The sequence below is a fragment of the Rissa tridactyla genome, chromosome Z (assembly GCF_028500815.1).
Source record: "Rissa tridactyla isolate bRisTri1 chromosome Z, bRisTri1.patW.cur.20221130, whole genome shotgun sequence".
NCBI classification, from domain to species: Eukaryota; Metazoa; Chordata; class Aves; order Charadriiformes; family Laridae; genus Rissa; species Rissa tridactyla.
In genome coordinates this window covers 61559999-61583509 of record NC_071497.1, presented here as the reverse complement: position 1 = coordinate 61583509, position 23511 = coordinate 61559999, and the positions used below count along the sequence as shown (strand labels likewise).

The following is a 23511-nucleotide window of genomic DNA, read 5'->3' as shown; positions in this document are numbered from 1 at the left end:
GAAAAGCAGACTGTCAGCTATTGGAGGCAGAAGCTGTGAGCAGAACTGGCAGGCTCTGTGGAAATGCAAATAAATAACCAGAACGAGAGAGCTGCAGGCAGGTGAGCCCCAGGGACTGAGCAGCAGCCCCGGAAAGGCAGGCATGTTGGCAGTTCAGCTTAAACTTCTGTCCAAGCAGCAAAGAGATGTAAGGGGCCTGGCCAGGCTCTGCCCTACAGACACTGGTATGGGAAATCAGCGCTGAGAATTCACCATGTTTTTTCCCCTTGTGGATTGTCTGGCCACAGACCGGCCTGTAAGTGGTCTTTGCTCAACTGCAGCTGCTTGCACGTGTGTTAGATGCAGATCAAGGCTACGCAGTTAGCTGTAGAAACAGCCCTCTGGCTTTTCTGTGTTGCATGAAATGGTTGTGCAGCGCTCCTTCGGTCAAAGGCGGAAGAGCACAGAGACTGCCGAGCTGCTCGTATCATGTTTAACTGTTTTGCATGTTTAAAAGCAGACCATGACTTTCCAAGCAGCACCAGAACCTCTCCTGCCCTTGCTACCCCTACTGTATCTTACCTTGGTCTTTCCACATGGGTGTTTTTCCTTCCCTTCTGTCTGCGTCCATGTTCCCAGGAGCAGAGAGGCGTTTCTCTTTGGGGAGTCTCTGGAAGCTGCTGCTCTGGTTACAGTTAGTTGGACAGTTAAGTGCTTTGGATTGCTGGTTCTGCTTTAGCCCATGATTTGCTCTGTTGGTGGGTGGCAAAGCATCTTCTGTCTATTTTGTTTAAGCTGCAGGAGTCATTGACATGAGCTCTGTAGCCTGTGACTATTTTGTAGTTACTTGGAAGCAAGAGGCAAAGCTCCTCTTGATCTTTTCACTCGAGCGCCCCTTTTTGGGCAGCTGGGGAGGTTCAGGAGGGGGTCTCTGCACCCTGCACAGATCAGATATTGCTCTGGGTGTTGGAGCTTCGTGTTGAATATGTGATGGGGAAGTCCGTGCCTCTAAACTTGCTCTTAGTGAGTGGGAAATCCAAGGAGTGCTGGTTTTGTTGTGGGTGTGTTGAATTGGCTTGATTGGATCATCTTTATTCACTTTTCCTAGCAAGTATGAACCAGGTATTAATGAAATGAGAAATGAGAAGCTCTCTATCTGCCCTGAAATGGAGTAGTAGAAGGTAGGTTTGCTAGTGGAAACATTACTTTCTTTTTTTTCTTTTATTATGCTAGGCCAGTATAGGATTCACAAAGTTAGTCATATGAAGGAAAAATCAGGTGAGACTCTGACCATATTCCAGTCCATACTTAAGACTTCTCTACAAATTTTGTTTTCATCTGTGAGAAAACAGCTGTAGTTTATCGTATTATGGGCTGTAGTCAATATTTCTCCATGGATTTTCTGTACTCTAACAAAAAAATCTTTAATTCAGTAAAGTCCTGTTGACTACACTTGACAGCATCGCTGTAGCCTTTTGGGGGCCCGAGTTTTGGGTAACAGCTTTTCAGCTTGGGGCATTCACACCATGAACCAGTAGCTTTCAGAAGTTGTTCAGAGCTCTGGTTTTGGTAAAAACAGACGGATGTAGCTTCTTAGTCCTGCTTGTGACTCAGTCATAAGCCAGGTTTGCTGTTAAACATGGGCTCTCTGGATTTGTGAGTGATGGAGTGGTAAATTTTAAATAAAAACTTCCTTGTTGGCAGCAGCTACATTGGCATTTCCGATCCGGCTTTTAATTCAGTGATGGTGATTTTTAACTACGAAAGGGCTTGTGATCATTAGAGAAAATGGCAACTTGCCCATACGAGCATACAGTCAGAAAAATAGATAGTGTGGTCATGCCGGTTACACAGAACAGGAAGCTAGTGATGAGTAGAGGAGAAGGAACTGCTGGTGTTTAGTCTGAAATGGCTGCGGGGCTCAGCAGGATGAAAGCACAGCTTATCCAGGTCTGTCCAAGATAAAGCAATACTTTATACTTAATGTAGTTTGGCCAATCAGCCAGGAAACGCTGCATAAAATTTGTCATTGGTTCTTAAATGTAAGCAGTGATGAAATCCCTTCACAGAGAACGGATATCACTCACTAATGGATTTTGCTGCCCCAAAGAATAATGACATTCAGTTCATTCATGCCCATGGTGTTGTGTCATCGTTAGAAAAACGCTGGAGGAAGGACTTTCTTTTGTGAGATGTCTGGCATTCGTAGACATCAATTTTAGACAGTTGGATGATGGTTTTTCCATTTTGTGTATATTAACGGCTTACTAGCTAGGACCCAGCTTTTCTTTCTCAGTGAGGAAGTTTTCTTGCATCTGGCTGAATTTCTTTAAACAAACAGTTAAGGAAATGTAACATACTGCAGAATAGGCTAGTTGTAATGGAATTGAAGATGCAAACAAGTTGTTACAGCTGTTCTTGGTAATCTCTTAGCATAGGGAAGAAAAAGGACTGTTTTTTATTTTATTACGTGGTAGAAATTTTGGGATTAGATGAAATCTCATGGATGAACCAGCACCATACATGAAAAGCACAACTTTCAGCCCACTTCTAGAAAGTGACAGCACCTTTACCAGCTCTTTTTGTCAAGGTGCCATGTTGAATAAAGGGCTTTACAGTGCAGGACACATAAATAATATTTATGGGATCTGGAAGGCTGTATTTATTTTCTGGATAAACTGTTTGTGTTTAAGCAAAAATTATTTTTCATAATTCTTCCTGTTCTGAGTAAAATTTTAAAGAAAACAGAAAGTAAATTTTGATACCTATGAGCTGTCCTGATGTTTAGCTCCTTCTTACATACCTTGTAGGAGGGAGATCTGTGATTTTTTCAGCCAGACCCATAAGAGTGTACTGTAGCCGCTAGCATATTAGGCATTTTGATTAAATCTCTTGTCTTTGTGCAAAGACCACATCATGTGTGCAGGAACTCTAGTGTGACGTTTAATTTCCTTAAGGAAGCCCTTCACTGCTTAGATAACGACTGGTCCTCATAGGAGAGAAAACTATGAATATGAGAGACGATTGAACGGGCAAAACATCTAGCCTGAGCTTTTTACTTCCAGCCTGAGGCACAGTGGGGTGTTTGTGGAGTTGAGGGTTTTGCTCCTGCATCACTCAAAACGTGCTTTCCTTCTGCATCAGTCGATCTCCAGTTTAGAGGATGCCGGTGTTACCCATGTGCTGGCCCTGGGTACTTCCATCTGTTTGTTTGGAGCTGATTCCAGAGTCCCTTCATTACAAAAAGCAGCTTACTGAACTGGCAGTATTATTTTTCTACCGTGTCATAGTGTGACCAAATAAGCAGATGCAGCGTGAAATTATTTATTTTTTTTCCAGGCCAGAAGATCAATGTAGCAAAAATCCAGATGAAAAAAGGCAACGTGTTAATGATGAACAACTAAATAAAGCTGAATGAGGACTAGCTGAACACAAACTCAAAAGTGGATGCAAACATTCTTAAGTATTTGAAAAGTGAAAATATAAACAGTAGGTAGAGATGCTCGAAGGTTTTGCAAACTCTGTGTGAAAACAAAGGATGTAGAAGGAATATGGAGATTAAAATGAGGAACTAGGCCATTGTCATATGAAATAAGCCTTTCACAAGAAAAACAACGGGATATCTCCAAGTTTAGATGAAGCACTGCACGTTATATACTAGGGAACAATCAGTAAAGGAAAGCTGGATGGATAATGCTGAGTCTTCTCCTCCTAATCCTGCTACTTAGGAGTGAGGAGTGACCGTGATGACCATTACTGCGTGTCTTGCGTTTGCTGTTACGCTGATCATTTGTTAAACTCCTGTCTTTCTGTTTTTATTTCTAGGCCTCTTCCTTATTTTAGGCTTGATACTTTACCCTGCAGGTTGGGGATGCCAGAAAGCAATAAGCTATTGTGGACCTTACGCTTCTGCTTACAAACTAGGAGACTGCTCCTTGGGCTGGGCCTTCTACACAGCTATTGGTGGCACTATTCTGACGTTCATCTGTGCGGTCTTCTCGGCGCAAGCTGAAATAGCCACATCCAGTGACAAAGTGCAGGAAGAAATAGAAGAAGGAAAAAACCTTATCTGCCTCCTTTAACTCCAGTGGGGAAAAACACCAGTGCCTGGATCTTGATCTGCTTTCCATTGACTGGACAGGCAGATCTGCTTACCTATTGCTACCATTTGTGTGACTGAGCCCCATGCATTCCAGCCCCGAACTACTGAAATGGTCTTTCTTCCTTGCTGGGCAATGAGGATCAGAGGAAGGATCCCAAGAAAGCAGAATGTAAATACCTGGGGATATTTTTAGTTTCATTCTATGATCAGGACGTAGTGGAATATATTAATCTGACTGAGGAGGTGAGGAATCACGTGTATATAGCAAGAATGTTGTTGTTCTAACTGACAAATTCTGATTGATCGGATTGCCTTACCCACTTTGGTCACTTCGAAGAATTTGGATTTAAAATTTAAAAAGCCAGCACATTTATTTTATTTTTTTCTTATACAAAAGAGAAGCCTATTTAATTAGGCTTTGTTTCCAAGGGCTCCCCTCGCGTGTGAATATTCCACCACCACCTGGTTTGGTACCATACTTTTCATTGAGGTGCTTTTTGATACTGAACTAACTTAAAAGTACAGTGCCTTCTCAGATAGTAAGTATATCTTGGAGAAAGCAAAGTTGACATGACACAGTTTACACCAATCTTTAAGCATGTAAAAAGTCGGGTCCCTGCCGGGTTCTTTTGTCTCAAAACTTACAGTGCAAGGTGTGTGCTACTTGTTACTTAGCAGGTAAATCATTTTGTTTCCATTGACTAGATGGAGAAGCTGTTCTTACATTGGCTTCCACCTGGTTCTGAGAAAATTGTTTGAAATAACCATTCTCAGAAATATTTCTACGGCCTTTATTAAAACACATGAAAGCCCAAGCAGACGACAGCTCCCCACAGCACAGCTGGGCATTATCCTGTGAATGCCAACAGTCTGGCCTGGGCTGTAGCCTCTCCTGAAAATGTAGATCGCACACTGGACTTCCAACAGTATTATTCTTTCTCTTGCCAGTGAAACCTCATTCCTAATCTACAGATCAGTCTGTCTCATGACCCAGAGCCACATGAGTCCTTAAGAAATTTACATTTTTCAGGAAGTCTTGCCAAATTCTACACAGCTGGGAAGATCTCTTCCCTTTTTTTAAAACCACACGTAGTATGGACCCTTTTCCAACTAAATCAACAGAAATAAAACAGACCTTGCCACAAATGACATTCCTTTCTCAAAAGCAGTTGGTTGTATTACTTGTGGTGTTGCATCACTTACTAGAACTACTGCTGAAAACAAAATTTAAAAGGTATTTTAAAAAACACAGGAATGATGCAACTGTGCCATACAGGCATTGGGGATAATTCATCCGAGAAGTAGTTCTAATGCAATACTAAGTGAATTTTAGAATCCTCTTTCTTACTTCTTGGTAGCTTAACATCTTCCAGTGACAATGTTATTCTCCATCACTTCACTGTATAATGTGGAGCAGAGATTCTTGTTTGTGCCTGGTCACTCCCTTAAAGTGTGCCATTAGTTATTTATAGGTATTAAAAAAATCATTGTTACTGTACAGGTAGATAGCTAATTTCAATATACTGCTTAAGTAACTGGTGATACAAGAGCTGTTCCGCGGTTGTGGCCAGCTGTGAGCACGGGTGAGCGCTGGCAGTGGTGGTGGTGGAGCATCCCTCCGGTGCCTGCTCGGCACCTCCTCGGCACGGCACATCTGTGGAGCAAACCAGGCCCAGCTCCCAGCCTGCCCGGGTCAGTGCCCAGGGCACCTTCCAGCCACGTGCCGGATGGATATGGAGGCGATCTCTGAGCTGCCGTGCAACAAACAAGGTCAGCGTCTGCTGATATTAAAAAGGGATTGTTTTAATCTAGCCTCTCCCTGCATTCACCTGCTCCTGTAAGCCGTGTCCACCATGTTCTAGTTTAAACAGGGTAATTCACTTTTCTTTTGAATATTTAATTTAAAAAAAACCCAAAAGTTATGGTCTGGAACCATTTTTGCCAGTCGCCTGCACAAAGCAAGATTTTATCCAAGTTACTATCACAAAGTGATGTCTGAGGACAAAAAATCACAGCCGGCACGTCCTGTGTGCACCTGTGGTGTTCTCCTTGGTTTTTATCCCGTACCCACAAACGTCCCGTTGGGTCGGAAGGGCACGCACTTGGCTGGTACGGTGGGTCCATCACGGCTGACGAGCAGCGTCCTTGTGGCGTTCCTCCTGAGCCCTCTGCTGGAGCCGGCGCCACAGAGGCTGGGCCACCAGCCCGGCTGCGCTCCTGGGGGCCCTGCAGTTGGAAAAGGGGGGCTGGGAAGAAGAAGAGTAGCACGTAGAGCAGATAAGAATTAACTACTACATAGATTTAGGGGTTTAGCGCTTTTTTTTTTTTTTTAAGGTGGGTAGCAATCCAATGTCCATGTCACCGCTGCCAGCAAATCTCGATGCTATATTATGGTGACAAATGCTGCTTTGGCTTGAGCACTTGATCAGTCAGAATAAGGTCAGTTCTTCCAAAAGGTTTAGAGGGGATATACTGCTTTAGCTTAGAAGTAAACAATGATCAAGCTTCATTTACGTTGCTAGCTGACCTCTGCTGTGATCTACAGAACGCTTGAAAAATTTTTTTATAGTGCAGTTTTTAAGTACAAAGGAGATATTTTCAGTGGCATGTTTCGCTTTTGTTTGCATTTGTAACCAAGAAGAACCAGCTCTTCTGCTTGTTGCTGGTATACTATCAACTTGCTCTGCAACAACATAATCAACTAACTTGCAAAAAATATCCATGTTCATCACATAGCACAGATAGAAGACAGGCTGGGAAGAAATACAGAAAAAAAATAATCAGAATTTCTTTTCTCAGGGTTCTGTTTTTCTAGCAAGTGATAAGATGGTATATATTGCAGATTGTTTTTTTTTTCCTGGAGGTTGTTATCAGGTGTAGGGTGCACTCATTAAACTTGACAGCTGTTTAAAGTTGTTCCTGAAGTTCACCTCAGCAGTAGCTTTCAAAGATATTTTGGAGAAAAAAAAACAAAAAAACAAAAAAACAAAAAAAAAAAAGGAAAAAAGAAGATAAATTAGCTTAAAGCTAATTTAATTAATTTCATGAGGGGGCTGCGGAGTGTAACTGCTTCTCAATGTACATGCACTGCATAGGCTCTAGAAGAATTTGCTGTGGATTCTTTAAAACCTGTGTGCCAATTAGTTCAGTTTAACTTTGGTTTTGTGGTATTGAAGAATTCTTCAAACATCTGTGGTTTGATCAACTTCGTAAACTTATATTCTGTAAAGTGCCATAGACTTTTTTTTTTAATTGTAGCATATTTAAAATATATATATATATATATATATATACACAAACTTGTGTGAGATGTGCAATACCAGGAATGGGTTTTGTTGTGGTTTTTATTTTTTTCCTTAGTTTTTGCTTTTAAACAAGAGATTTGAAAAGGGACTTCCCAGGGAAGAAGCAGCTGGAGTTCTGGTGGTGTGGATAAACTATAAAGCATAGGGTAATGCAACAGAATCACTGATTTTGAAGATTAATACTACAATAGTATTCAAAGATTAATACAGCAGTAGTAACAGCAGCTTAAAGATTTAACAAAAATCTTTTCTAGATTGATTGGAAATACTCAGATTTATATAATACAGGCAATTCAAATGTGAAGCTGTGACTATCTCTGGCAATATACAATCTAAAAGCTGAAAAGGCTCAGCAAGGTTTCTTAATGTGCTTTATTTATAACGCGGCACTGCAAAAAACATTGCTACTGAGCTGTTTCTGGGTTGCCTATATCACCTTTGTATCTATTTTACTCAATAAAGTTCTCTGGCTTCTGAGAATGTTCTTCCAGCCATATCATTTCCATTGTGCATCGTTATCCCACATCGGAGTATCTCACGTCCTAGTGGTAAAGGGAGAGGAGGAGTTCAAGTCTTCCTTGAAAGCAGTGGGCGCCGGTGCCTACCTCAAGGAAAGGTCAGAGCCCAACAAAACCGGAGTGTGGCAGCAACGTACACACCGCCGCCGCTTGGTGTAGGAAGAGGGGCCATGGCCATCCAGCTAGAGTAGGTTTTGAGCCATGGTTTATTTGTGGTACTGTTTTTCTGTTCTTGAGTCACCACTATGTACCTTTGTTAGCATGAATGATGTACCTAATGTGTTATTTTTAATCTAAATTTCAATTAAAATGTGAGTTTTCAAACTTTTAACAGGAGTCTGACTACCTTAATTCAAACATATTGGACAAGTTGAGCCACAGCAAGGTAGCTTTAATTGTAGCTTTAATAGCATTTAAAATCCCAGCCCACTGATGTTGTTAGTGTTTCAGATGTCCATCCAACTTTAACAATTATTACCACTTACTGATCAAAAAGTATGCGATCTGAAATTGTAGCTATGTATTATACAATATAGTTGCATTAAACAGACTTTCTAATTGAATATATGTCTGACAAATGTTTTTTCATTTCGCAACTAAAGCACCACAGTTCCTTTCTCGTTAAAAGGGGTAGCGAAGGTTCAGAACAGATGCTGCTTCCTCACAGACGTTTAAAATGGCATTTGCCACGATGTGTCTTACCTTTCACCTCCGGCTAGTGTTTGTCCAGTCACAGCAAATTGATGGCAGGAGTAAGGCTTTCAGCAGTTTAAAGAACTTTTAACGTCAGGATGTCACCTTTGTTTCATAGTTGCTATGGTCCATTTCTATTAAATTTACATATAATTAATGTCATTTAGTTTAATTACACTTCCAACGGTTTCTAAACTTCGAAGAAGTAGCTCTTTGTTAAAAGTTGGAACATTTAGAAACCTACAGTCAGAAGACATAAGGGACAGGTGCCACTCGATACACCACCGCATTACTCATCTTTATGTATTTCAAAGCAGGTACAGACACAGCAGTTATTATTCTACCAATACAAATTACTGCTGAAAGAAATTGCAAAGAAGTACTGATTAGTATAGCTAAAAATACTGCCACACTTTTTCAGTAAGGTTAACCGAGTTGACAATAAAGAGCAGAGAGTCCAATTCTCTAATTGTGTGAATTATTACAGAGTTCTGTGTTCCAGTAACCTCTCCCCCAAACTTCAGTTAGGTTTGGAATGGTGATGCAATGGGAAAGTGAATGTATATTATTAATATCAGAGGGCCAGGAATATAAAGCTGTTGTCTTGCTCCTGTGGTTCAAATAGATGCCATTTATTTGATTTGTGGCATCTTCATCTCAGTGAACTTCTGAGTGCAGGAATCTGTGTCCCTAACCAGCTTGAGGCATCACTCGGGTGCAGTGGGATCAGTAGTTCGGTCTAGCAGAGAAAGGTAAAGAAAAAAATAATTGCAAATTCAATCACATTACTCTGGGCACAGAGTCTAGTTGGAGGTCAGTGACGAGTGGTGTTCCCCAGGGGTCAGTACTGGGTCCAGTTCTCTTCAATATATCCATCAATGACCTGGATGAAGGGATAGAGTGCACCCTCAGCAAGTTTGCTGGTGACACAAAGCTGGGAGGGGTGGCTGACACAGCAGAAGGCTGTGCCGCCACACAGAGAGACCTGGACAGGTTGGAGATTGGGCAGAGAGGAACCTTATGAAATTCAACAAGGGCAAGTGTAGGGTGCTGGCCCTGGGGAGGAGTAACCCCATGGACCAGTACAGGTTGGGGGCTGACCTGCTGGAGAGCAGCTCAGCTGAAAGAGACCTGGGAGTCCTGGTGGACAACAGGATGACCATGAGCCAGCAAGGGGCCCTTGTGGCCAAGAAGGCCAATGGCATCCTGGGGTGCATCAAGAAGAGTGGCCAGCAGGTCGAGGGAGGTCATCCTCCCCCTCTACTCTGCCTTGGTGAGGCCGCACCTGGAGTGCTGTGTCCAGTTCTGGGCTCCCCGGTTCAAGAAGGACAGGGAACTGCTGGAGAGGGTGCAGCAAAGGGCTACAAAGATGATTAGGGGACTGGAACACCTCTCTTATGAAGAAAGGCTGAGAGACTTTTGTCCTTTCAGTCTGGAAAAAAGATGGCTGAGGGGGGACCTTATCAACACTTACAAATACTTCAAGGGTGGGTGTCAGGAGGAAGGGGCCAGGCTCTTTTCAGTGGTGACCAGCAACAGGACAAGAGGTAATGGGCACAAACTTGAGCATAGGAAGTTCCACCTAAACATGAGGAGGAACTTCTTTACTTTCATGAGGAGGGTTGGCAGAGCACTGGAACAGGCTGCCCAGAGAGGTGGTGGAGTCTCCGTCTCTGGAGACATTCAGAACCCGCCTGGACGCGTTCCTGTGCAACCTGCTCGAGGTGACCCTGCTCTGGCAGGGGGTTGGACTAGATGATCTCCAGAGGTCCCTTCCAACCCTACCCTTCTGTGATTCTTACCTTGGACAAAAAGTATCACCCCCGCAAAAGTATCATATGCCCAATGCAGCATATCAACTTTTTTCTCTAAAACACCAAAAAATGCATGCACAGCAAAGACAAGTGCCCTGCACTGCAAAAGGGCAACATGTGCTTTGGCACGTGTGCAATGACTACAGCTCAGATGATGTGCAATTGTTTAATTAGGCTATAAACATCGTAAAATCTACTTGCAGCACCGTCAGCTGGAACAGCAGCAGAGCAACTGATGCTGCAGCAGCACCATCAGTGGTCAGGGGCAGCTGGTTCTTCCAAGGGCCTGGCCCCAGCTCTGGTGGTATGTGCTGGTGGAGCAGAAAAGCTGAGCGCCTTGTCACAAGTAACTGGACTCCAAAGCAGGCCGTGTTTTCCTGTTCCCAGCACGCTGACAATTACTTACACAACCTCAAACTTCATCACCAAGAAGCAGCCCGGAATTTCCATCTCACCAGCTAAAAGTTTCCCCTCCTGAACCATGGGTACAAAGCAGCAGAACCTGGTCTTCTCAACGCTTTGTAGAGCAACTCCTCTGCACTGGCCGGTTCTCCTTCACCTCTGACTGACCTAACAGCAATGTGGAGGAACACGCGCTGAAGCAGTCACTATGTTTTTTTTATATATACATATAGAGTCGCATCATCACATTGCAGCACCAAGCATATTGAGAGGCAGGTAAAACAAACAAAATCAGTGTTGTTTGGTGTAACCACTATCCATTCATCCAAGAAAAAGTACATTTTAGATGAGCTGTATCTGCTTCCATTAAACAGCTGGACAATTAATTTTTTTTTTCCAGAACAGAATGTATGGCAGCGTGATCCACAAGTCATAATTCCCATCAACACTTCCCCCTTGCCCCCCCATGCTTGGCTGTGTGTGACATGGTATCTAGTTTAATCTTGGCACAAACTTAAACTAGTATTCTGCTGCTGAGGTAAGAAGTCTGCACCGCTTCTTTTGTAAGGCTTCCTGATTTTTCTATTGAAGAGAATAAAGGCTACTTGCAGGCATAAAATTAATTTTTAGGAAAAATAAAATGCAAACTAATTCTTACACATTTTAATGTAACTGAGTGAAACCTAATTAAAATAAATGTGTTATCTGATCCACTGTGCCTTACTACTGACTCATAACCAGAACACTCCAGGTGCATGCCCTTTCCTTGGCAGAAATATCTTCCCAGAAGTATATCATTGGGTATCTTTAATCACAGTTCTCTTCCTTGTGCTGTTTTCTCTCTGTGCGCATGCCTTTCCAACTTCGTGCTTACAAACTCTTGAGGAAAACTAGCCTCAGCAAACCAGGGGAATTATCTCCCTACAATAGCACTTAAATTGTGTAATAATTCGAACCATAAAACATGACTGGTCCAATGCTGCACAAAAGCTGTTTCTGTAGTCTGCTAGCACTGCCATCCTAGATCCGTAAATTACAAAGCAGCAGATCAAGCTGATGAAGAACTTCACTACTAAATGATGCATGCATGTGCACGTGTCTTCAAAAACTCATGTCTGCTATCTCCCAAAATAATCCTGACTGTACCTCAGAGCATTGCTCTCTGTATTGTGCATTGGCAAACGTAACCATGTTACAGGGGTCTAGAAGACGTTTTGCCCTGCAAAGAAAACCCAGCAATGAACTCAGTACTGGAGAGCAGGTGTTACAGTCGATATTATTTTTTTAAAAAAAAAAAATCAACAGACTGAAAAAAGAAAAAGCAAGACACAGGAGCGATACAGAAATGTCAATTCACAGGCAGAAATTAGGAAAATAAACACTACCAAACAATGCTGTTTTCAGCAACTTCATTTTACTTTCCAATAGTGTTTTAGGATTCACTTAATACCTGTAGAATTTCATTCAGTAATGACAGAACACGTTTAGATTTCAACCCTCGTGAGTTTACAGAACAAGAAAGCGGGCTGCAAGCACGTAAGAATTTTCTTTTTAACAGTTGAGTAGACTAATTCTCAGTACCCTAATGTATTATATCGATAGTGGACATTTTGCTTCCCCATTTCAACAGAAATACAGCATTTCTATACAGAATTACAAAAACCAAGTGAGACTTTTACACAGATGATAGGCCCTGCACGTTATCCTGACTGTTAGAAGAAAAATCCCCATATTGTTCAAAACTATACAAAGCAAACAGCCAGGAAAAAAATTTTTTTTTTTTATTCTATTACACTGTGTTAATACAATAAATATACAAAACTTCTGAACTACTCAGACATGCAACAGAGGGACAGAAGAAGTGCATTTGTACAGAACCGTGACATTCACCAGGATGGCAGAGCATTGTTAGTAATTTACAAAATATACAAACATCCCTCAGATAAATAAAACTGACTCCTAAATTACAGATCAATGACTACTGACATTCCAGTGTTTAAACTTCGTACTTTGTATTCAATTTGCCACAATACTACAAAATGACAGCTTCAGTGGGTGCCATAACTCTGATATTAAGACAGACTGTAAAATCTAGTTTTCATTAGGTACAAAATATTTTAACAAGTATCAGCCTTCTGTTGTCAAAGCTAAACTCAAATTTCTCCCTCCCCTTTGGGCTGCAAAGTATCAGAGATTTCTGGTTTAAACAATTCACATGAAACTGAACCTTGAATTTCACTTAGGAGGTTTAAATCTGTTCATTCAACCCATGACATTACAAATCCACACTCCCTATACACAGAACATTAAACTGTTTTCTCAAAAACCTTTAAACATTTTGGGGAAAAAAAATATCTACCTGCCAAATTCAGGTTTTATTCCTACTGGTTTTTTCCATAATATATTCTGGTAATGTATGTTATTATGCCATCTTCAACTTAAATTGCAAGGATGATGTCCCTGGGACTCCTATCCAAGAGATACCAAGAGAATTGCTTAAATTTAGATTTAAAAGTAGATTTTCTAGATACAACCCTCAAATTCAAAAGATTACGAAAAGAACAATCTTCGTATACAGCTCCTAGAAAGGATGATGCCTGATCTCAACAGAAAATGGTGGCTTTTATCTGGAAAGCTTTTAATAACATTCCCACACAAATTCAAGTTCAATGCTTGCATGTCCACTAGTATGAAATTTTAGAGCCCCTATTACACAGAATATTTAAATTGGTTTTAACTTCTATGATGCAGAGAACATTTAGAAGCGAGTATATTCGTTAATATGAACTTCAGCATAGGTGAAACTACGACATTTATCCAAATTCAAGTTGGATTTAAAGAAATTATTGAAAGAAAGGAGACTAACAGGGACCTCATGCTAACAGTACAATACTGATGCAGGGATTAAGCCAGGGGTTTTATTTTTTGTAATGCTCTTCTGTTATTATGAATACAGTCTAGTGAACAAGAACCTATGAAAGTCGTTCCACATTCAGAACATGGAGGTGCCTCAGAATTTTATGCTGTCTTACTAAAAGGGATTTACTTTAAGAGATGAATTAATTTCGGCCACAGAATATACTTACAGGTTGGGATGTGGTCCTTCCTGTTCTCATTTCTAAAACAGAGCTTGAAAAAACAGCCCAAGTATTGTGCATAAGATTCATGAGGCAATCCAAGAACATAAATAGTCTTTCCAAGGAGAGAAACGTGATGTTATACTAAGACCTGATTATGTTCTAGAGTATTATGATGGTATGTACCATTATGGATTGTTCAGTTCCACAGCACCAATTTAACCTCTTAGGCATCCAGTTCAATGAGTTAAAATTTAACTTTGTTTAAAATGAAGATTTCTCATTTTTCCAACTCAAAATAGTTTAAAAGCTTCCCCCTCCCAGCTTAGATCACATCACAGAGATGGCTGAGTTAATGTTAAAATGAATTAAAATATCTGTTAAATGCCTTTGCTTAAAAAGCTTGGTTTTAGACAATATTTCTGTTAGAAAATTAAATACTATATATTTAGGGTTTTGGACAAGCAGTAAACAGAGTGACTGACTAGGCTAGAGATAGATTTAGTACCACTGTTAAACACAAATCTACACTTAAAAAAAAAAAGCCCCAAAAAATCCCAAACACAACAAAAATACCACTGCATGTAGAAGAGGGAAGGGGGGCAAGAGACTAGTGTTCTAAAAGTCAATATTGGTTTCTTTTCCAGCAAAATTATTATCCCAAGACATGAATACTGAACTTAAAAATAGCAAATATATAATCATTTAGCTCTGTGATTGAAACCATCAGTTAACTCCCTTAAACTGTACACTGCATTACACATTCTATTACAGAGAATGTTTATGCACCATAGTCATTTCTCACAGGTAGAGAATACTCCATGAAAATAGATACAAACGCACGCTATAATTATAAAGTGGAGCAGGTAAATTCTGGACCAAAACACTATTTTAACAAGATCAGATAACTCAACAGTATTCATGCAAGCTTACAGATTCATATCAAAAGACTTATCCTAAAAAAACCCCAAGAAAAGAATTTATAGTATCTACCCTACTTGTATTTGTCCTCCAGCAGCTGCTGAAATTGCAAAAGCAGTAGCCAAACCTAACTTTCTACATCTCTCAGTCTACCCCACTTCTTATACTACAAATAGGAAAAAAAGTTATTATGAAGAAAAAGAATTGATCCAAAGTGCTTTCCTGAAGTTAAAAAAATACCGGAGTGAACCACTAAAAAACCTTCCAAATACTTAATACATTTATTTGATCATTATATGCCACAATTCATTCTCAGGCCAATTGTTGAAATAATTTATCCCCTGTAAAATATGGAAGGCTTTATAGTCTAGAATTGCAACATCTCAAAGAAGGGCAAAGAATGGTTATCTTTTTAAAATAAATAAATTTGTAATAAAATAAACCAAACATTTCCCATTTTACCCATGCACAGCTGCAGAAGAGACAAACATGCTGTGTGAATTTTGATCTAGGCTTTTAGGGAATATAGTAAGTGACTGCAAAATAAAGTACAATTGGAGAGAACTGTGATCACTTTTTATGTTTCCCTACATTCGGTTACCCTTGAACGCGTTTTGAGCTGCACTGGTTGCTGCTGTTGATGCAGCGTTAGCTGCAGCCGTTTGTACGGTTTTGTTGGACATCACTCCTGTTGCAAACTCCTGCTGCGCTTTCTCAAAACTAGCACCAGTCGTGCGGTAGAGACCATGCACCTGGGGAAGTAGAAAAGCAGTGAAAAAACAGTGCTGAACATTCCGCTTCACGGCAGACTAATAGCAAAGTCTCAAACACAAAGCGAAGTTGTCTGGTGCGGAAATCTGGTTTGCTCATGTGTTTGGGGGGATCCAGAAATGAGTAGATGATTTTTTTTCCCCACAAAACCTACAACTTTTGATTGCTCTGCTGCACAAACAGTTTGACTGTAGGAATACCTGTAACCTTCTGCAAGTTCAGAGGGGTCTTATAGGTGTTTACTAAAATGTGTGTGGTATCTATCTACTGAAATAACATATTTAAATACACAAACAGGCTGCATCCTTAGCATAATTCAGGGCTCATAGATTGCAATAAATATCTTCTGTCTCAATTTGTATACAACTTGTCATACTCATTAAAAGAGTTCGTAAGGGTGCATTACATTAAAAAAAGCAGCAGGAAACAAAACCAAAAAAGTAGTTTTGATTTCAGTTTCAATAACATTTTAGTGAGCTTTTTTCCACATCAATTTTTAGAAAAATTTTAATTTCTCTGATTGATATGGTTACAAGAACAAGCAAAGCTATGATTGAATATTAAAAAATACAAGATATCCTAATAATGCAGATATGTATCTGCTAAGCTAGTATGATGACCAATAGCTCTGCACATTAAGCAGAGGTATTAAAGAATATGATTTACAAACACTCTAAACAATATGGCGTATAATCTCTACTACAACAGAAAACCAAATCCTGAGTAACTTCCAGTTACCTGAGCATTAAAATTAAAATGCTATTTCAGACTCGTATTCAATCAAGTCACAATAAAGGTGTCAAATAACATTGCAAAGACATTTTCATTCAAGTGTAGCAGGAAAATTAATTAACATTTTTCTTTGTTATAAATGTCACTATTTCTCATCCATAAAGATGCAACAGGTCACATCTGAGTATGCAGGTTTTTGAAAAGAATCTAGATGCATACGGTAGGAGAAGTCCAAAAAAATGCTCCACAATACATTTTTCTTGCTCGTTTCTTTCTCCTGTATCTGAGTATTTATGCAGAAAACAAATAAGGAGAAGGGCCATCTCCGCAATGCTTACAATTTCTAGCTTACTGTAAGTAAGCCAGGAGAGTTTGGGTATGTGAAAATCTTTAAGTGTAATTGTAACTGAGGTTGAATTATTAGAATTGCCAGCACATCATCAGAATTCTCAGTTACATTTAATCTAAACAACAATAAAAACTTACTAGCACGTTAGTATCTAAACTTAGGTCTTGCGAATGGAAATTCACAAAAAGGAACCAAGGGAAAAAAACATCTTTCTTTGAGCTTTTATGCTATGCAATCATTAATTGACCATAAAATGATAAAATAATATAAGCAGAGAAATGAAAATCCCTTTCTAAGGTGCCAGGCATCTCCCTCTTCTATTGATTTTAATGGAAGTGCTTTTGCTAAGAGCTGAAACCTACCAATCATTTGAATCACACCTCACTCAGCCTGACGAATCACCACAGATTTGAAAATTACAACCTGGCATCTACAGGTACAATCATTGTGTCCAGTGCATTCACCTACCCTTTCATTGTGGGTTTACCTCCCAATTTCTCATATTCAGAGCTATCCTTCCCCCTTTTAGTTTGCAGAAAATACATGCATTGTACAAACGGCATTTTGTAACTCCACAACAGTATAAGCAAAAAAGTACAGTTGTTAATACGTAAGGCACACCCCCAAGAATATCATTTAATCTCCATTACTTTGTGAGAGAGCACTCCTCTCATGCAGGAAAGCAAAATCCAGGTCAAACAGAGGAAACAGAAGCAGAGAATAATATGTAACTTACCTTTTTAAACATAACTAAGGAGATAACAGCAGATGCTGTGAAAAGTGCAGCTATGATTATCATCATAATGCCAACAGGAATACTCTTATTAAGACCAGTAAGAGACGAAATCCACCCACTGAAAGAAAAAGAAAGGACAAACTTTACTAGCACGGCACATGAACCATTCAACCACAGGTATCCATATCAAGGGAAGCTTTATAACCTCGTTCTGTTCCACTGTGAATATTTTTGAAGTCATGGGGATTTTACATAAGCATATTTTGGTTCTATACTAAGCTTTTAGAGCTTTCTGTTTTTCCCAACACATGCAGTGAAACTATACAAAAAATTGTAGTAAAGATGATTATCCTTGAGCAGAACTGTGAAAACATTAAGAGAGTTGCTCATCAACTTTTGGGGATTTTTTTGTCATACTGTCATTTCAGACCGATTTAAGACTACATGATTTTGTGGAAGACAATATGCCCCTAAAAAGATAGCTTTTAACTCCTTTAAGTATAAACCAAAAACATGCCCCATGCACGCAGCTTCTATGTGGGAAGACTCATTTAATTGTATCCACACAGTGATGGTTTCTCAATTGATGTTAATATGATAGTTTTTTTAAGTAGATAGGATCAGATTAACTAATAGAAAAGACTGCTCTATCAGTATGCACTTCAAACATTACACCATTCTTCAAAATTGAAACACCAACAGAAAAATACAGTATCAAACTTGCAACCACAAAAAGTAGGCTGCCTTAAGGAAAATAGAACATTAAGATGGAAAAGATTCTTCCACAGGAAAAAAAAGCAAAAAGTTTCTGTAAACCTGAACAACCTTAAAACATTCCTCTACCTTTTTCAAATTGCTTTGATATCCCTTACGTCCAACTGGACACTATCACAAAACTCAAAAATCCAAACTGTAATTAGCATTTTCTGATAATTATTTATTGCTAACAATCAAAAAATTACATTTTCTGATGTTATGAACATTTCTGATGCTCTTTTCATACCCTTTCCCCAGGTATCCTTAAAAGCACACTCCACATATGTGGAGAGTTGGCCCTCTAAAATACTTTTTTATTTTGTTAAAGTCAATCGATGTATCTATGAAAAAGCAATACAGCAGATTTGAGCGCAAAAAATAATAAAACAGGATCCTTCCTTACACTACAGTTCTAAAGCAATGCTGTTTTGTCTGCCTTATGTATGTTTGGAGGTTAGCAGGAAAAAGCGCCAATACAGAGAAGTGTCACTATCCTACTACAGTGCTGCCAGTCACAGCTCTCCGTGCTACCACCTGGCTACTACAGACACGATTTTAGTTAATTCCAGTTTGCTGGCTTCTTTTCTGAGGACGGTGACTGATTCCCAATAGTTTTTCCTCGTAAAATCTAAATATTAGATCTCGAAAGCTCAAGTAAAAGATAATATAAACGAAAGCTTCATGTAAAAGCTTATATACTTAAAAGCAGCAACAACAAAAATCAACTATTACAGAACAAGGATCTGACTCGGACAAATGAGCTTTTCGAAGATATATCACTATATTCACCCAAATACATTGTTAACTCATTCTTCAAATTTTATGTATAAATTTCCTTAATTACTAGTAAGTATACTGATATAATTAGAAATAACTGATGATACAAAATAATATGCAAACAGCATATTATTGCTGTCTAAATTATATTTTTTTTCTCTAAGTTTTGCTTATGTCTTTACCTTAAATACAGAGCAAATAGCATCCCCACACACTACCAAAATAGAGGAGGTAATGTATAAAAGAATAGTTCAAAGTGGTTTACACTGAAGGATAAAATTTTGACCAGCCTAATAACAGAAGTACCTGACAATCTTGGGCTGCGTTTCACCCACTTTTCCAGGTAAGAGCACTCCAAAAATGCTTTTTTTGAGTGCTAAATTTAACAACTGACAGTGAGCACAAGATTTTTTTTTAAGAAAACACTCAGACTGCATTGCAGTTGCTCTGTCAAATATGAGTGTCTCACAGACAGTACAATGCTACAGCAAACAGAATACTCACCAATTTCCCCATCTTTGAAATCCTGCAGCTTGAAGTACGTGTACAGCAAACTGACAGATATATACAAAGAAGAACACAAAGAACCTGAATGAACTGTCACTCCTGAAAGAAGGGGGAAAAAAGATTAAAGCAACCAGGAAATTAATGACTTTTTGCAAATACTGTAGTACCAATATAATTATTTTTTCTGTAATAACTAGAGGAAAAGTGATTGATTTATTTATTTATTCATTCATTTCATTTATTGACAGTGACCTTAAGTATCGGTAATTCTGTGGGTTTGTAGAGTGTTTATTTAAAAGAGCTGTTCCTTCTTTAATATAGTCTTTTTGTCACCTGCACCTCTAACAGAGGTGAGAATAGCAGCACAATACTATTCCTTAGTGTTCTGTTCAGGCCTCTTAGACTAAATGTAGAAGTTTTGCTACAATACATGAAGAACAGAATTCTGGTCCACTTTCAGACTGAAGTTCACAGTGCTGGCAGGATAGGAAGAAAATATTTCACTTGTAAAAGGAAATAAAATCTATTATGGGATTACTGAAACATAGTCCAGACCAGAATACTGAAGCAGCTGTTGCTTGAAAGCAAGTATACAAAATAGGTTTGCTGTTTAAATTAATAAAATGCCAGCCTGACAAATACTGAAAGTTAAAAAACCAAACCAAAACAAAAAACACACACAAAAGAAAACCAAACCAAATATGGTATTGGTATGCCTTTTGTACAGGCAAAATCTCAAAGACGACCTCAACTTACTACTATCAAAACTAATGATCATATCATATGCTTGCCACCAGAGTTGTAAAGAAAGCAGAAATCACTTTCTTAAGTCACAAAACCAGATTTTGACATTAATAGCTCTTCCTGCAGAAACGAGTTTATTTCTATTTATTCAACCAGTTCATCTCAGTAACTATTTCATTTTCAGATGAGCAACTGACAGAAAGTTGAATATGCAAGTAGTAGTTTTCCAAACAATCAAATATTCACTTAGACAGGCTATGGATTTACTAAAGAGCCAATGTAAGTTAAACTATATGATTGCTGAAAGATGTGTGGGTGCAGCAGTATTTCTTCGGTTAGCAAAAAGACACTTATCTCCTTTAGTCTAAAGGTTACGCTTAACTGCAATTTCTGGCCATCAGTCTTTCTCTACAAGAATTAGTGTATTTTAACTGAGAATATTCTGAATCACTTTAATGTAAAAAAAAAAAAAAAATCCCAGGATTGTACTGAAAGAATACAGGATTTAGAATATCTACATGTTGATTTTCACAAAATACCTACTTTTTTCACATTTTGGTGTGACGGGATAGAGATTAAATGAGAATTTTCCTTAAAATTGTTATCAGCCCAATACAAAGTTAAATATTTCCTACAAATGTTTTGTCAACGGTAGAAGCTATAAATACTTCAAAGGATATTCCATGATATTCCTAACTATTGCCATCTATGTTTCAAATACAACAACTGAATTAATGGCAAACGTACTACTTGCTTCTACTAAAAGCATATTAAAGGATTATCATACTGATAATCAAGCAAATTCTGGAATGTTAATGCATTTCAACAAGTTTTTAAATATCCTAAGTCAAGCTGAGGTTGTTACCTGAAAGCTCCATAAAGTGGTCTGTACCAGCAGACGAAAGAACAAGGGGTAAAAAGCAAGAACCAGAGAATACTCAATCCAAAATCAACCCCTCGCGTAGCATCAACGTAAAACCAGGCCAAACATCCAAAGATATTAAGAAACAGTGTCACTGTATGGACTGTAAAAGCAAAAGCAAAATAGGCTTAAGTAGATTATGTTTATACAATAAATTATTACAACTGTTAAAGTAATACCCAAACTGAGCATTTTTAAACAAAACATCAGCATAATGACAATAAATCAATACCCTCAGCAATAAGATGATTTTTAGAGTTTTCTAACTTTCAGGCAAACCCTGTAATTCACAAGTAAAGTACTGAACATGAAAATTCAAGTACTGTCAGATACATGGTGAAGGAAAAAGTCCTATAATAAAAAGAAAATATTTTCAAACTTAAAATAATAAAGAGTTTTTGACAGCTGCAATAATTGATACTTTTTCTACAGTAACAACTGGATACAGATATTTAAGACTACTGAATATTTTTTGAGAAAGCTTATAAATGATATAAAATGCATCACAAATTTAGCACTGTACCCATTCTAATTTGAAAATAAAGATTTCAAAAACAATCTTTCAATTAAAAGCTCTTTGTCTTCCATGTAATAAAGCAAAAAAAAAAAACCAAAGCCACTTAGTAAAAACGTTTCTTCCTTCTCCAAGTGACAGAGAAGCTAATGAGGAGAGGTGCCGTGCTGGACCTTGTTCTCACCAACAAGAAGGGGCTGGTGGGGAATGTGAAGCTCGAGAGCAGCCTCGGCTGCAGTGACCGTGAGATGGTAGAGTTCCAGATCGTTAGGGCAGCAGGGAGGGTGCACGGCAAGCTCACTACCCTGGACTGGAGAGCAGACTTTGGCCTCTTCATGGATCTGCTTGCTAGAGTACCACGGGATAAAACTCTGGAGGGAAGAGGGTCTCAAGAAAGCTGGTTTATATTCAGGGATCACTTCCTCCAAGTTCAGGAGCAATGCATCGCAGTGAAGAGGAAGTCAGGCAAAAATGTCAGTAGGCCTGCATGGATGAACAAGGAGCTCTTGGACAAAGTCAAACAGAAAAAGGAAAACTACAGAAGGTTAAGGCAAGGAGAGGCAGCCTGGGAGGAATACAGAGTAATTCTCCAAGCAGCCAGGGATCAGGTCAGGAAAGCTGAAGCCCAGACAGAGTTAAATCTGGCCAGGGCATCAAGGGCAACAAGAAAAGCTTCTATAGGTATGTCAGTGACAAAAGGAAGACTAGGGAAAATGTGTGCCCTGTCTAGAAGGAAACGGGAGAGCTAGTCACCTGGGACATGGACAAGGCTGAGGTATTCAATGAATTTTTTGCCTCCATCTTCACTAGTAAATCCTCTAGCTACACCACCCAAGTGGCAGAAGGCAAAGGCAGACACTGGGAGAATGAAGAACTGACCACGGTAGGAGAAGTTCAGGTTTGAGACCGTCTGAGGAACCTGAAGGTGTACAAATCCATGGGACCTGATGAGATGCATCCATGGGTCCTGAGGGAACTAGCGAATGAAGTTGCTAAGCCCCTAGCCATCATATTTGAGAAGTTGTGGCAGACTGGTGAAGTTCCCACTGACTGGAAAGGGGGAAATATAACCCCCATTTTTAAAAAGGGAAAAAAGGAAGACATGAGGAGGTTCTGGAAGAGGAAATAAAATGTAGGGTAGAGCAGCAAGCAGAAGCAGGCTGGTTTGCTATGGTAGTAAGTGCCTCCACTGAAGAAGTATATGAATGCTTCTAACGAAAAATGAGCCAAACCATGTAGATACAATCCTGGGAAAGAACAGTCACAAAGACTGATTCAACAGCCAGCCCTACGGCACAGAGTTTTGCACTCAATCTTTTTTTTTTCCTGAAATAGATTTTGTCTTTCTTTTCCTTTATTATGCCCTTCTCCTTCCTTCCTGAGCAATCCCTAAGTCAGAGAGTACTTAGAGCTAAAGAAGTAAAAGAGCAATAGGACTCAGTTAAAACTGTCCATCTACCTAGAAGAAAATCTGTTATCTTAGTATAAGAGCACAACTCCTATGTATTTTGATCAGAACTCTTCAGAACAGTCCTGCAAATGGCCGTAATTAGTAACTATCCTAAAATTTTGGAGTACTTGACCTTAGATTACATATAAATCTTAAATATCTGCCAGAATTTATGAGAGTGACTAGTCACACATTCCAGTGGATTTAGCTGCTTATTTGAAGATTAATGACCCAGCAATGAATATAGAAAACTGTGGACTATAATGAGGTGGAATTCACTTGATTCAATGCTGACTGCTCATTTTATATGTTTCAATTATGTGGTTCAATCACAGTAATAAGATTACCAGATTAACAGGTAAAATTATGGAGATTTGCTAACTAAATATGAAGTCCTAAAAAAAATACAGAAAAGTTCTAAAATTCACATTCCCTTAGTATC

General features: G+C 39.1%; 2 protein-coding genes and 1 pseudogene across 9 annotated transcripts in view; 2 read left to right on the top strand and 1 right to left on the bottom strand.

Moving 5' to 3' along the window:
* The window catches only part of LHFPL2 (LHFPL tetraspan subfamily member 2), a 123256-nt gene extending 119054 nt beyond the window's left edge, over window positions 1-4202 (top strand). For all 7 annotated transcript variants that reach the window (XM_054185132.1, XM_054185130.1, XM_054185129.1 and 4 more), the window contains one exon: window positions 3805-4202. In XM_054185132.1, the coding sequence (XP_054041107.1) occupies window positions 3805-4061 (257 nt within the window). In that variant the 3' untranslated portion in view covers window positions 4062-4202. The remainder of the gene's footprint in view (window positions 1-3804) is intronic.
* LOC128903082 (uncharacterized) lies at window positions 4131-8235 on the top strand (annotated as a pseudogene).
* A 3972-nt stretch (window positions 8236-12207) lies between these two features.
* The window catches only part of SCAMP1 (secretory carrier membrane protein 1), a 43131-nt gene continuing 31827 nt past the window's right edge, over window positions 12208-23511 (bottom strand). For both annotated transcript variants that reach the window (XM_054185220.1, XM_054185221.1), the window contains 4 exons: window positions 21049-21208; window positions 19437-19538; window positions 17400-17517; window positions 12208-15563 (listed from right to left, as the gene is read on the bottom strand). In XM_054185220.1, the coding sequence (XP_054041195.1) occupies window positions 15399-15563; window positions 17400-17517; window positions 19437-19538; window positions 21049-21208 (545 nt within the window). In that variant the 3' untranslated portion in view covers window positions 12208-15398. The remainder of the gene's footprint in view (window positions 15564-17399; window positions 17518-19436; window positions 19539-21048; window positions 21209-23511) is intronic.